Consider the following 15,117-nt stretch of genomic DNA (forward strand, 5'->3'; position numbering starts at 1 on the left):
AGGCTCTGTGGTTTAACCCACAGCGCCACCCGCGTCCCTTAGTTGTAATTAGTTCCCACTAAAATCAATGGGAACTAACTCATGACTTTTCATTGGGATCTCAGTTTAACTAAGTAGCTCACCTTAATACAGGCAACAACCCATTTATGTAGGGGTTATGTTCCGAGGCACTGCACGTTTATGTGAAATTATGTATATTGTGAACACCATTGAAAAGCCTGCAAACATCCTCTAAAGCTATGGAAACCATTGAAAATCATTGAAAATCATTTAAAAAACAAAAATTCCACCAGATTCCACCACATTACTCCCTCCAAACCTCCTTGCTCAAATTCCAACTCTCCACAGGCCTCAAAGGTCGGCGCAAAGGCCCATGAGATTGCTAGGCACCATTTTTGCCATTTTCACACACTCTTTTAGGGCCCTTCCCCCTCTTTTCATGCCACTTTCACAGCAGTGTATGTGTTTCAAACGTGCATAAATGGGGAGCAGCCTGTACAGAACATGGAGCAGGGCCTCTGGGGATCTTAAAGCAAGGGCAAGTTGATACAAAAGGATGTGCTCCTTCAGATATTTGGGGCCCAAGCTATTTGGAGATCTAAAGGTAAGCGCCAGAACCTTAGAGTAGCCTCAGTAGTGAATAGAGATTTAGTGTACAGTCATACCTCGGGTTACAGCCGCTTCAGTTTGCGTTATTTCGGGTTGCGGACCGCCAAAACCTGGAAGTACCGGAACAGGTTACTTTCGGGTTTCAGAGGTCACTCATGCGCAGAAGCACTAAATTGCGCTTTGCGGATGTGCAGAAGCGCAACCCGCACGTGCGCAGATGTGGGTTGCGAACACTGCCGGTTGCGAACGTGCATCCTGCACAGATCACGTTTGCAACCCGAGCGTCCACTTTAGTTACTTCAGAACTGTTGTAATGGGGCTCCATCTCTGTAAACCACCCAAAATTCTAGCAGATGAATTTTGCTATAGTTTAAGCTTCTGAACTATTCTCAGTGGCTGGCTCACATAAAATGCATTGCAGTAATTAAACCTAAAGGTTGCCAAAACATAGCTCACACTAGCTAGGCTATTTCTGTCCAGGAAAGGTCACAGCTCCCCAGCCAACCCAAAAAGGTTCTGCAAGGCCACTGAAGCCGCTTGGGTCACTATTGGTAAGGAGCACCTCCAAGCTCCTAGAGGCAGGTTTTGTTAGTTGGTTTTTGTTTTTTAGAACTAATTTTATGAAAATACTTTTTTTGATACAATGAAACATTTGTAAGTATTCTCTTGTCTCAAAATTCAAAAGTTATAGAAGTAGAAATGGAATATAAATTTAATTCCTGTAGTTTTAGGGAGGACCAAATGAGCTTATGGCAGGGAAGGCTCTGGGAGGGATCAGCTGATGAGTGGGGCTTAAATCCTGCTGCCTTAACTGTGAAATCCTGTTGCCTCCTAGGAACAGGATCACACAGCAACTTTAAGATTAAACCTGGCATCACAGTTGATGGGTGGATTGCCATGGTTTGGGGGAAATGGCTTTTTGGGCCAAGATTCACTCAGGATTCACAGGCTGAAGATTAGAAGGGTGATTTTTACATTGTTAGAGAAATAAATTAAAATGTCCGTATTCAACTTTGAGGCTCTTAAAAACAACAGCAACACCTGGAGCTGAGGGGGTTGTAAGAATTGAGCAGCTGGAAACAAACAAATATCCCAGAAACACTTCAAATGCACAAATGTGGTACACTTGTACCTCTCCATCAAGGCCAGAGCTAGAAGTCTGGGATCCAAAGGCCAGAGCTCAGGCCTCCAAGAATTTGCCACGTGTTAGAGGAGCATTGCATGAAGCAGAAATGGCAGGTTGGTGCAGGGGCATCTCTGCATCCCAGCTATGGTTTATATGCTGAATTAGGAGAAGTTTGGGGTTTGTCTTCTTTCCTTGCTAATCGTCAAAACCCTGCACTTTTCAATCCCCTAGTCTCATGACCGGGAATAACTTAAATTGTAGAAATATTAAAAAAAAAAAGAAATTTTGAGCTATAACTCAAGTGTTTTTGTAAGGGTAGTGGCCTTTCGTATTGCTATTGTAAGCTGCCCTTTTCTGTTTTCCTTTCTCGTCATTCTTGTAATATGACTCTTTGATACAGTGCTGTCAAGAGTATTCTCGGAGTGGGGATGAGGACTTTACATAAAACTCTCAATCGCACCTGGCATTTTCCTATTTTCCTATGCAACTGTGATGTTTTATAAAAATGCAAACAGACAGGTATCAAGAACACTTGGTATCTTTTTACAGTACAATATGGCTAATCTCTGCAATAGTTTTATTTCTTTGGCATTCATAATGTATTGGTTATTTCATTACTGTCTTAAGAGGAGAGGAGGCCAGCACGGGGCCTGATGGCCTGCTCATCATCTCCTAACAATGGGTTGAGAGCATGTTTGCACTGGCTCATAGAAAACTACCCTGCTGGCCAGAAATCTACACTACTACAGCCTTTCTTCCTGATATACTAGTTTTCTGTGCGGAGAAAAAAAATGGAGAACTGTATTTACTGTATTTACTTCCCCCCCCCCCCCACACACTAAAAAAAGGAAATATGCATGCCTTTAGGATCCATTAAAGAGAAATGATAATCATGCCTGGGGGTGGTCCCACTCCACTGGAGAGCTTTGCAGTTTGACAATTACTCTAAGGTAACAGTAAATCCGTACCACTGATCATTTACATAGAGCTTTTAGGATGCAAAGTGGTATTCAATGACCCTGTTCCTGTGGCAATGCTTTGTTTTTAATACTGAATTTCAAAATGTTTTAACCCAGCAGTTCCCAAACTGTTCTCCGCGGAGCATCTCCAAGTGCTCCACTAAGAGACTGGAAAAGAAAAAGGAATAGGTTCCTTTGGCATAAGGGCAGCAATAGTACTCTGTGATGAATTTCTCTCCTGAAAAGTGCTCTGTGACTGCTGTTCTAACCTGACCTGGGACCTGCTGGTGAAGAGTGGGTAATAAATGTAATAGCAACAACAGCAACACGCACACAGTTCATTCCCATAATATCCCAGTGAATCAAACAACATGACAGTGGCAAGACCACAAAGAAAATTTTTCAAACTGCCCACATGTCTGTCCTGGATTACAAACCTGGGTTCACATGCAATACATGGGCTTGATTTACACAGTGCCATTGCAACACAGCTGATGTCAAACACACACAGATCCCTGGGTAGCCAAAGCATTAACTGCAACCTCACAACTGCATTGTTAAGCGAGCAGGTTTGGAATATCCCTGGTCAGCACTGCACCATCCTTGCTAGCACAGGCACATCATTAACTTTCACACCGTTGGCAGATATTTCCATTGTCGAGAGCAGTCCCACCTCCCACCACCACAGCCAGCACAAGAATTAAGCCTTCTTCCTGTACCATATCTGCCTTGTAACTTTCAATATGTAGATTTTACTGTATCTTGGTAAACAGATTTGCTGTACGTTAACTACTTGGAGCAAGAACATGAATACCTGTTGATTTAAAATCCAGCTTTGCTAACCTTCTCATACACAGGGTGGCTGAATCAGCGCAAAAAAAAAAAAAAAAAAAAAAAGAATTGGTACAAAGTTGATAATTCAGCAGTGTTGGGGTAACTTTGTGATCTGTTAATTACTGGCAGTAAGATACCGTATTTTCCGCTCTATAAGACGCACCAGACCACAAGACGCACCTAGTTTTTGGAGGAAGAAAACAAGAAAAAAATATTCTGAATCTCAGAAGCCAGAACAGCAAGAGGGATCGCTGCGCAGTGAAAGCAGCAATCCCTCTTGCTGTTCTGGCTTCTGGGATAGCTGTGCAGCCTGCATTCGCTCCATAAGACGCACACACATTTCCCCTTACTTTTTAGGAGGGGAAAAGTGAGTCTTATAGAGCAAAAAATACGGTAATACTTCTCCTTCCAACGTCATTGTAAAGACCCACAGCCAAGATTGAGGCAGATTCCCTTTGACAAGATAGGCAGTTGCTGGGGGAGATGGGCTCTTCACACTCCTAATCCAAGATAGCCATAGTCTGCTAAGAGACCAATAGGTAGTTCTTATTAAGGTGCCAAACTGGACTATACTTTTTTTTCAGATGCAGATGAAGCCTCATAGAACAGAATGAAAAGGGGAACCCAAAATAAGCCTTTAAGGACTGGGCTTGGTCATTGCCCTGATGGGGAGAGAAGGAAAACAGTGGTGGAAGATCCTAGGGGCGGGAATTGTTGTTTGTTGTCATTTAGTTGTGTCCGTTTAGTTGTGACCCCCTGGACCAGAGCACGCCAGGCACTCCTGTCTTCCACTCCCTCCCGCAGTTTGGTCAAACTCATGTTGGTAGCTTCAATAACAAGGAATGGAGAATTCATGCTAGGAGACCCATGCCCTCAACACAAATCCCACTCCCAGGCTGGGCTTCTATGTGCTTGCAAGGGTTCTGGCCTTTGTGAAGCTCGTGTTTCTTGGGGTATCATTTATTAGGATTGAGGAAAGCGCTCCCTCTTATCTAACTGACTGCTCCTGCCCCACTTGTACATGCAGATAAATGTTGATCTTGACTACTAAGGTGTGTTGCATCCACTCCAGAATATATTTCAGAGAAAGATTTGCTAGTATATGCAACTCAATTTTAGAATTGCCCTAGAGCAGGGGTAGTCAACCTTTTTATACCTACCGCCCACTAATGCATCTTTCTTGATAGTAAAATTTCCTTACCGCCCCCCAGTGCTCGATGGAAGGAGGATTCAGCTTGTGCCGTAGAACCCCCTCCCGCCCACCTAGAATCCTGAAATGCCCACTAGTGGGCGGTAGGGACCAGGTTGACAACCCCTGGCCTAGAGGGTAAGTCCCATTAATTTCAGTGGACTTGTTTCCAAAGACTAGGGTATATTTTCTTTCTCTAGGGTATATTTTCAGGGAAATTTTTGCTGCCCTGGTTCAATAAGTGGGAACATGAGAACTCCCACTTCTTGTGCAAGGCAACATGGAGCCTCATTCTAGATGTGCCAACTAAAAGTGTATCAGTGACCTGTCTGTTGTGCATGGGAGTGGAAGTGCTATACAGAGCACAGTTGGAGAACCTGTGGCCCTCCAGATATTGCCCTATCAGCCACAGCCAGCATCACCAGTGGTCTGGATGGATGGTGGCAGTTGTGCTCTAACACCTGGAGGGCTGCATTTTCCCCATCCCTGGCATAACCCTTCCTCTCCTACTGTGATATTGATCCCCAATGTGCTGTTTGCATTGGAAAAGGTTCCCACTGGAGGAAATGGGAGCTCCTGCAGCAAAGCAAATTGCAGATGCATCGGCCTGATCAGGTAAATACGGGCTCCTTTAAGGGACAAAAGCATAAAGGCTCCTTTGCCCCAGATCACTCTCCCTACACCTGTAGTTCACGTTTTAAAAATGATTCATACAGTTGCTGAATGTCACTGTGCCTAGTTTGGCTCTCAGTCATGTTTTTATTGTCTCTTCTTATCGTCACAGTTTAGGAAATTTAGATACATGCTCACTGACAAACTGATTAACTGAATACTTGGCTTATTACCACCCTTGCCTTCTTTAGCCTGTCTTTCAAATGTCATAAAATTTGAGGCATTCAGAAATGGACCACATTTCCAAGACAATTCCAGGGGTGCAGGGGCCTCACGGGGAGAGGAGAGAGAGAGGGAAAAGCCCTCTTTCTTCTGAGGGGCATGAATGATGCCATGCAGGACAACTCTTCCGTAGGATAGCGCCTCCCCTTGCTTCGCTTGCCAGGTTCTTAAGGACTTGGCCAAAATGCATTGACTTGGGGTCACAAGTTGTGAATGCATTTTGATTTCTACCTATGTGCTTAATCTACCAATCACTACCCCGCCTCTAGCTTTTAGTTAAGTGGTACTTGTGTAGAAATAGCATTTGGTGGATTACTTTCCTGTGTCTGTCCATTGAAGCTAAATGTAGGCTTAAAAATTGTGAAAACTTGTTTTATCACCTTATTGGAAAAGTGAACATAATCTTGAAGTGCGGGGGGGGGGGCTGTCTTATTCTGTTAGATCTTTTTTCTTTTTTAATTTAGACTTCTCAAAGGTGTATCATATTATAAATACATTAGAAATGTTTTACTCGGAGGATATGTAGCATTCCTGTAAAGGTTAAATCAATAAAAATGATTTCGCCACATTCCTGAGCATGGCTAGAACAGGTAGCCTGTTGTTTAAGGTACCCTTGAGTTTTTGGATCGCATCATTATGGTGCAGCAGAAAGGGTTTGCTCAAGGCGTGTTACTGTATGCAGAAACCCTGTATTTCTTCTGGAAGGTATCATCGGACTGAAAATATCAGATCACACAGGCAACTAACAACATTATCTTCAAACCTTGCATAGATGTATGTAAATTGTACTGTGCTTGCTATAAGTTGAATAGGAATGTTAGCATCCAAGAGGATGAAGATGCTTCAGTAGTTGATAAGAACCAGGTATGTGAAGGAGAGAAAGGGGATGGGGGCAGGAGGAGAAGCGGAAAAAGAATATTTTAAAACATTTTAGAGATGGTGAGAATCCTGGAAACAGATTTTGTTGCATTTTATCAGAGCCAGAAAGCTATTAATCTATTCAATTATTTTTCATCTTTTGCCTGAGTAAATATAACCGCCATTCATCAGCAGTTTGTCTAGTATGTCTTGTGAGCTCTGTAAATGGTGTTTACATTTTTACTGACTTGTTTTCTGTAATATGCAGGGAGTATTAAGGCAGTATTGACACATTTCCTTGGTGTTGTATTGAGTGACTGCAGCGTTTGTCTGCTGTCATAGAGATACGTACATTTATTCAGATCATACCACTATATATTGTGTTATAGCCAGATCATAATTCATGGATTACTGCCTCGATTGTACTAGTGTTTTACAACTGACCCTCTCTTTCCCCCTTCCATCTCTTTTAAAATCCTTCTACATTTTAGGCTCGCATATTTTAAAAGTAAGTGTGCTAAAGTTGAAGGAGGTGGAGAAAAATTAATTGGAGTTGCTCTTTAGATGCATATGGAAAAAAAAAGTAAAAGAGAAAATAGTACTTTGCAAGCTTTGAATAAGCCACTAAAATATCTGTTTCTAAAAAGAAAGTCAAGGGATAACTTTATTCAGAATTGGAATGTTTCATCCATGTAAGCATAGAGAACTATCAGTGTCTGTGTGTGCACTGCAAATTTGCCTTAAAATAAACAGGGAATTAATGCTATCACAGACCAATCTTATGCATGTTTACTCAGAAGTAAGACCCACTGAATTAATGGGGAAGGATATGTAGGATTGCAGGCTTGGTCTAACGTTTACCAAAAATATATTTAATACTTCTTTGTTTGTACCATTAGAAATGAATGAATGAAAAATGTTTTATATACAGTACACAAACTTAAGTTACTCTTCTCATTATGCAGAACATCATTAGAAAATCCGTTTCATGTATTATTTTTATAACAGACACAGCGGCACTTTTTACAGGAAATTAATATTGCAATGAATCATATGTTCAGGTTTTGCGAACAATTTATGTAACTTTCTAAAATAAGCACTTCTTTGACTGGATTAATCAGTCACTTTAATTTACAATTCCTTATGGATTTTTGGAGTCTGAAAACTGAGCTTTTTTTGGTTTAGTATTCCCTTCTTTGCTAAATAACTGTATGAAGCATGTTTTAAATAATAAAATGTCAATAAACATCCCTGCTTGTCTTGGGTTTTTTATGTTTCTAATTTTGCAGTTTAGGGTTAGATAGGAAAAGTTTACAGGGTCACTGTGACATGATCTAGATGACAACAACAGCAGCAACAAATTCTGTATGCCATCCTGAACTCTGAATTCACTGAATAGGAGTGAATTTGAAAGAAGTGAAATGAACTGAGAGCCCGCCATTGAAAACTCCTCCGGGAGGAAGAGGAGGGAAGCATTTTGAAGAAGGCCGTCACTGTTGTAATGGCTGCAGCTCTTGAGGCAAAAGGTCGTTTGAATGGAATCCTAATATTGCTTGCAGCAAAGCTGGGAAGCTATAGGATCCTTTTGTAAATATAATTTAGTGAAATTTTACTTCAGGGAAGCAAATAGCACTGATTAGTTGGGGAAATAAATACAGGGCCAACACTTGCTACCTGTGTGTCTCACAAGGCTGCTTTTATGTCCACATTGTGCATTGTTTCTCCAGTGCTTCACAGCGCTGCCCTAGGAAGAAGCAGTCTTGTAGTGCTTCTCCGATTATTCTGTATATCATGAAAAGGAGAAATGACTGTTGTCTTGCAGGCAATAGCCTTTTTGCAAGATGCTTTCCAAATAATTTTAGGAGGAAAAATAATTAAATATATTGTGTGTACAAAAAGCCACTTGCTCAGGGATCCTCAATACATTTTATTTGGAAACCAGTATCATTGGTTATATGAAATTGCTTTCAGGTTACTGTTCCTAATCAGCTGGGCTGCCTTCCAAAGAATGCATTTTAGCTTGGCATGTTTAGCAATGCGCCTAAACCTATGAGTTGGGGGGTGGTAAATCCCATTGATTTCAAATGGGAAAGCGCTTGGAAGTGTGCATTTATGATTATGGCCCATGATGTAGCCCATGTCTATATCAAAAATACACAGCAACAAATTCGTTATGTTTGAATGTCTGCCAAAACATATTTGCCATACGTTTTGGTTTTTTTACTTTAACACGTTGAAAGTTAAAACCTTTTTTTAATTCTAAAAGTTTCTGACTTTAATTATTGTATCACATCTAAAAAACAGACAGCAGAGGAAATAATAGTTTTAAGCTTCACTTAAAATAATTAAGATATTTTTTTCAATTATGATAAAACATTTTTTGACAAACTTGAAAATACATAAAACTTAATTTAAAAGTGCAGTGTGGATAAACTTACGTTGAGAGAGGACTGAGATTCTTCATCTGACACAATGGACAAGTAATTCTTAGCTTTAGAAAAAGTGAGCTTAGATAAAATTGAAAATATCTTTGGTACTTTTCTCATACACAGATCAAATTGGAAAACTAGATTTTGTAGCGTAACTATTTTAAACATATCATTTAACCTAAATAAATCCTGCCATTTCCCCATGAATTGGAAATTACTCTCTCATAGTAAGTTAATCGTCAGAAGTCCGTACAAAGTTGCTCTTTCCCATCCCCCTTCTCCAAATCTCCAGGGCAAGTTTGTAACAAAATAGGAAGCTAATAGCTACAGGTTGAAGCCCAGAGCAGCCAGTTGGAGGATGACATAGTATTCTCTTTTGGGGGTGTCTGGTGTGCGTGTAGGAAACATGCAGGAATAATGGATACTTCTTGTAGGGATGGTGTTAAAGCAGCTTTATGCTGCAGTAACTATTATGTAAAAACCTATTTTTACTGATGTTGATCTTTAAAATGTTACTCTTCGTTTGCATGTGTGAGAGCTCTCTGCTAGAATCCAGCACAGTGTTAAGTGAGCGTCAGCTCAGTAGCTTCTGTGGGCTTAACAACAGAACTCTCACACACTAGGTTGTTCTTTTCTTTTCTTATGTTGTTAGGGTATTATTTCAATTTTCTGTTGATGTTTGATGTTATAAACTACCTTGAGTCTTCCTTATGATGGGGTAAAATTCCGTTAAATAAATTAAATTGTGACCACTATTACTAACGGCTTGTTCATGAAAGGAAATGTCATTAGTCTAAAAACAAAACACCTGAGAGACAGTAAATAATGAGCTACAGGTGGAGGGAATAAGGATGGAGACGCAACTTGGGGGCTGCAGTCAAAGAACAAGTCATCCATTGAACTCCCACGGATTGTGGAGAATGGCAGCCCTGCTCAGTGGTAAAATTCAGATGGAACTGGTACAGCTTTGTAACTAGAGACTGAGAGCGAGAGTCTCAAAAATTATGTGGCAATCTTTTATCTGTGGACAAAAGCCTGTGGTTACAGAAAAGCCTCACATTTTTGGAGGAAAAAACTTACTGGAGAAAATGTGTTTCCTGATTTGTCCTTATAACCAGGACCTCAGTCACCATACACATGAAAGTAAGTCATCGCTTGTCTAATTAAACACCCAAGTAAGTCTGCATAGGATTGCACCCCGATACATACTTTTCAAAAAGTCTAATTGGGAGTATTAAAACAAAAACCCTGAGAAGAATATGCATGTTTGAAGAAGAATACCTGGCACTGGTGGTTTTTTTACATTAAAAATAACTGCCCTGGGAAAGTTGGATCTCCAGAAGCTTAAAACGTGACAGGTTTACCTTTCCAATTTTGCTGTTACCTTGAACGTCCTCAGTAACCTGTGGCCCTCCAGCCATTGTTAGGTTACAACATGCTGAAGGGGCTGCTGGGAGTTGGAGTCTTATCAACCTCTGGAGGGCCACAGATCCCCCCCCGCCCGCTATAGGGCATGGCAAATGGGCTGGTTATTGTAATGCTTTATTAATTATGCATATTCAATGAGTTCTCTTAATTATGCAATATCACCTGCAATAGCCAAAGTAGGATTTTCCTGGACACCAATAGCAATAATATTATTTCTGTGATTCCATATCGTGATTATTAGCGAAGCTTGGAAAGGGAGAGGTTACAATACAGTATGTCTAGGGCCTATAAAAGCTTGTCCTCAACAGTTCCTTCAGGATGCTTTTCATTGCCTTAAAAAAAAATCCCCATGCCGGCAAAGCATTAGGAATTATTTATGCAGTTAAGGTAATTTGACACACGTAGCCTGAAAATTTTAAAATGAAATTGAGCCTTTTATGCTGCAAACTGAAAAACACTTCCTAGTGGGTCTGCTCCAGGGAACACAGTGGGACTTGGGTTAACATTCATAGGGTTGTGCTGTTAAAAATGTGAATAAAATACTCCATCCCACTGAAGAAACAAAACTGAAATATGTTGCTAAATGCATGCTGTAACAACATTATTAGACCACCCCCTATGAAATTACAGTGCATATCAGGATTTTCAGTGGTACTGTAGGGTGGCAGAGTCTTTTAAATATTTCTGGTCGGCTAGCTAACACAGCCTACCAGCTTTGACGTTTGTCCATTTTATAAAGGAATTTGAGGTGTTACCCCTCCTTTGACTTCAGTTTTCAAGTATGCACTGGTGCATCATTAATCATAGGAAATGCAAAAATAAATAATATAGTTCCCTTGGATTTTTCATGTGAATACTTACCTTTTCCCTTTCCCCCTTTTTTTGTATATACAGTTGAGGTATTTTGATAACCCCTAACCTTTACTTCAACAAGGAGGTACAGTATAAAAATATTACCACAGTCTTCATATGAGCAGCTCTAAGAAAACCTCCAGATGAATATTTATTGGGAGGGGGGAGCAAATGTTTCTATACAGACTGACTTAGCTGAGCCTCATTTCTATATTTTAGACCACCAGTGTATAAAATTAAAAGCACATGGATTTTGAATCACTAGAAAAGGTTTGTAATTGATTAGCGCTGTATGAAAGTACTGGGGTAGAGTAAGTTTTGATTTGTGAATGGTTCTATTCAATAAAGATTAATCCTGTATGCCTGATAAAATCTTAGTCTCTCCTGTGAATTAGCTTTTTTCACTTGTTTATTTAACTGTCAAATATTTTGGTGGGTTTTTTTTTTATAAACTAACTGGAACATTTCTCTTCTTTACGAATTTTACATCAGATTGCACTATAAGGAAACTACCAATGCTCATGGAATCATTAAATCAATTCATTTTGTTGCTTATACCGTATTTCAAATCTCTGTACATGAAAAAAAAAGATGGCCTGTATGGATGCAGAAGGAGATGAGGCTTCGTTGTTAAATGTCTCCCCCACCTTCCCCCACCCAGATCTCTTGGGTATACTATATGCCATATGCAGACTTCATTTCATAGTAACGAGGTAGGGGATTTTAAAATACTAGAATGGCTATATTTCCCTTAAATTGCCTGAAGTTTGCATCTGAAAGTACTGTTTTATTTCGAGTATAGCAGCACATTCAGGTGCCTACTATCTTTTGGGAAAGCATGAATAGTAATCAGTGGTAACTCATCGTTTTTCATTTTCAGGGAATATGTAACTTTCGAAGGAATCATTATATAACACTTGAAAAGTAAATAAACTGGTGATTTATTTTTATTTACGTATAAGCAGCATGTTGTGCTCGCTGACAGATGAGCTGCAAATTGTGAGCATACTCTGGCAGGAAATTTCTGCAGCGCAGCCCCATTGAAAGGAATGGGAGCTGCTCAAGAACACTAGTGTGCTCCATTCATTTGAATGAATCCCAGGGTATAGGCCGCCACAGATGTAGGATATATTTACTACTGCTGCTACATGTACAATAAAGTAAGAAGCTCTTAATTTAAGATAATATAACCCGAGGCCAAAACATTGCCTTTACATGATTATGTGGAATATTTCTAGCATAGGATGCAGTTACTGGCATAGTCAGACATGACACCTGACAACATGTTTTAATGGTTGCATGGAACTGCCATCAGTTGCAAACGGAGGAAATCGGATGCATCCTTTCTATCCTCCATATCGTCTTGGGTTAATTCTATAACTGATAGCTGATAATTAGGCTGATGAGGAAATGGTGGCCAATTGGAACAGCCCAGAAGGAAATATTGTGGAACTGAATGCAGCAAGAATAATGCAGGGCCACCAGATGATGATACAGATTCCCGGAGGTGTGAATCATAATAATTCTGGAAGGCGTATCTGCTGCCTATATTTCTCCTTTAAAAGACAGCAAGTTAAACAGAAACAAATAGTGTTCTCCTGTCTAAGCATTGTGCCTGTCAAATCACCTGGAGGAGTTAATATCTTTCCCCCTAAATAGAATGCTTATTGCTTGTTCCTGTGTGTGCTTGGCCAGCCTTATTTGAATGCGGTGCACGTGGAAGGATGTTTTGCTCGTGTCCCCAGACCTTCCAGGTAGTTTAAAGATCCACCCAAATTAGGGGAATTAAGTAGCCAGCCCTACATGTTATGAAAACTTTAGCCAACTATATTTCTTGTAATCTCATTTGGGATGTTAAAAGCAGAAGAAAGTTCACATATATGTGTTTCCTGTTGTAAACACTGGGATAATGTGGTCTGGCTACACTTGCGCTGTGCTTCATTAAGGCAGAGGTTTGGGTGAGAAGAAAAAACCTTGCTGCTTTTAAAAGCCTCAGGTTTTTCTGTTGCTATATTTTAGCATGCTGGCTATCTAATTACAGTGTAACTCAGTGTGACGAACTTCCAGAAAGTAGGGTTCTGAAGCATAGGACTATGTAATGGATCAGATGTGTTTGTATATCAGAAATGAAGTTGGTCCCTGTGTTGCATGAGCAGAAGCCTTGCTTCATGTCTAATTGTGCTCACAGATGGCAGTGGATTCATGGGCTTCAGCAAGAGCCGCTTGGAATAATGTGTGAAGTAGGAGGGGGAAAGGGAACTCCCACCACCAGCCAGCAGATACAATGCAGCTCAACGTGCCTTTCCAGCAGGAATCAGGGTGGTGCTTTTTTCCTCTTTGAAGGAGCAAGGAAATTCAGTTGCTTACAACCCAACATAGTTTTGAACTAAAATGGACAACGTTAAGAAACTACTGTAAGTGATTTGCATTTCCCACCTCATATATGCTATATCTGTTGTTTAGATACTTTTGAACAGGTAGTTTTGTAGCATTTCAAAGGAGGCAAAACATCTCTGATCACTGGTCAAAGGACGACGAATGGCCTTTGAGATTGGGCAGTGTTTTACTGCATCTTTGAAAGCTAAATCTCAGCTGCACTATAAACTCGGTAGTTTCCCAGCTTCCTTGCTATATTATATATTTTTTTAAATAAATAAAAGTGGCCATTTTTATTTCATGTGGTATTTATGTATGTACTGACATAATTTCAAAAACAGATCTTTGACAGGAAAGTTCAACGGGCTGTTAGAGGTGCTGTCTTACAGCTTCAGAACTTTCTTCATGTTTTGACATTCACATAGGTGGACTATATCTGCCGATTAAACTTATTATCCCAAGATGATATTTTAAGATGTCTACTTTAACAGGCATGCTTTGCAGAGCTTCTTTAAACATATTACTACTGTTGTAGAATCAGACTCATCTGCTGCATCTTTGTTCTCTTTTGCTACTTCCTAGTTTTGATGCCAAGGGGTTTATTAGCTTGTATGCACGCTTATTTAGAACAGCATAATTGAGTCCTTGTAACCTGATTCATTTGTAAAATTGTTTTCTTATGTAGGGGGGAAAAACACAACTCTACGGAAACTAATACTAAATATATTCGGTTCTATATACACAAGTTGGAAAAGACTATGACCTTGGAAGTAAGTTTCAATTGAAAACAGTAAGATTTACATACACTTAGAGCAAAAAATTGAGATGCCAGCTGGTATGTGTGTGAATGAAAAATTATATGGCTATTTTTCCTTGCCTTAATAATTTTCGTATGATATTGAGTACTGTGGAAATCAACCCCAATAGCCTGCTGCAATGACTTTTGTGACATTAGAACTCTCAGAGAGCTGGTGCCTTTCTTCTAGGTCCCATGGTTAGCATATTTGCTCTAAATTCTGAATTCTGATTTTACTGCTTGGTCTATATACACAATGCATAGTGAATCACAGAAAGGTGAGCACACCTGCTATCTGAGCAATAGTGGGTACAGTAAAGTATATTAACTCCCAACTGTGCTTCCCATTTTATTTTATTTTTTAAATTAAGTATGTTGCCATCATGTTTATTTTCACTTCATTCAAATAGTGGTTTTAAAGAACAAGGTAAAATGTAAACAGCAAACCATTTGTGGCAATCAGTAATATTTTGTAATATGTGGAAAAACCAGCACTTACCCCAGAAGAAGTTTTGCTGACAAGGTGTCACTGAGCTGAAGAGACTGTTCGATGCCATTGTTTTCCCCTCCCCTCACACAGCGTGTGTTATCTTCTGGTGCAAAAACTGCTTGAAGCCTTATACTGAAATCACAAACCATAGCCAAACTTTGTTTCAGTTTTATAGCATGCATGGAGTACATAAGTTCTATACTTTTCTCCTCTTATCAAAAAATTCTGAAACGCTGGTAAGATGTGAAAAGCAAATCAAGGAATGAAAAAAAGAGAA

The 15,117-nt window shown here is 39.9% G+C and overlaps 2 protein-coding genes across 16 annotated transcripts in view; one reads left to right on the top strand and one right to left on the bottom strand.

The window, feature by feature from the left end:
* RUNX2 (RUNX family transcription factor 2) overlaps positions 1-15,117 on the bottom strand; it is a gene marked incomplete at its 5' end in the record, with an annotated part of 237,289 nt that overhangs the window by 221,552 nt on the left and 620 nt on the right. For all 9 annotated transcript variants that reach the window (XM_083606551.1, XM_083606549.1, XM_083606546.1 and 6 more), the window contains one exon: positions 14,850-14,972. In XM_083606551.1, coding sequence (XP_083462677.1) covers positions 14,850-14,907 — 58 coding nt within the window. The remainder of the gene's footprint in view (positions 1-14,849; positions 14,973-15,117) is intronic.
* The window catches only part of SUPT3H (SPT3 homolog, SAGA and STAGA complex component), a 240,575-nt gene that overhangs the window by 40,204 nt on the left and 185,254 nt on the right, over positions 1-15,117 (top strand). The window lies entirely within an intron of this gene.

Source organism: Podarcis filfolensis, assembly GCF_964270895.1.
Source record: "Podarcis filfolensis genome assembly, chromosome: 3".
NCBI lineage: Eukaryota > Metazoa > Chordata > Lepidosauria > Squamata > Lacertidae > Podarcis > Podarcis filfolensis.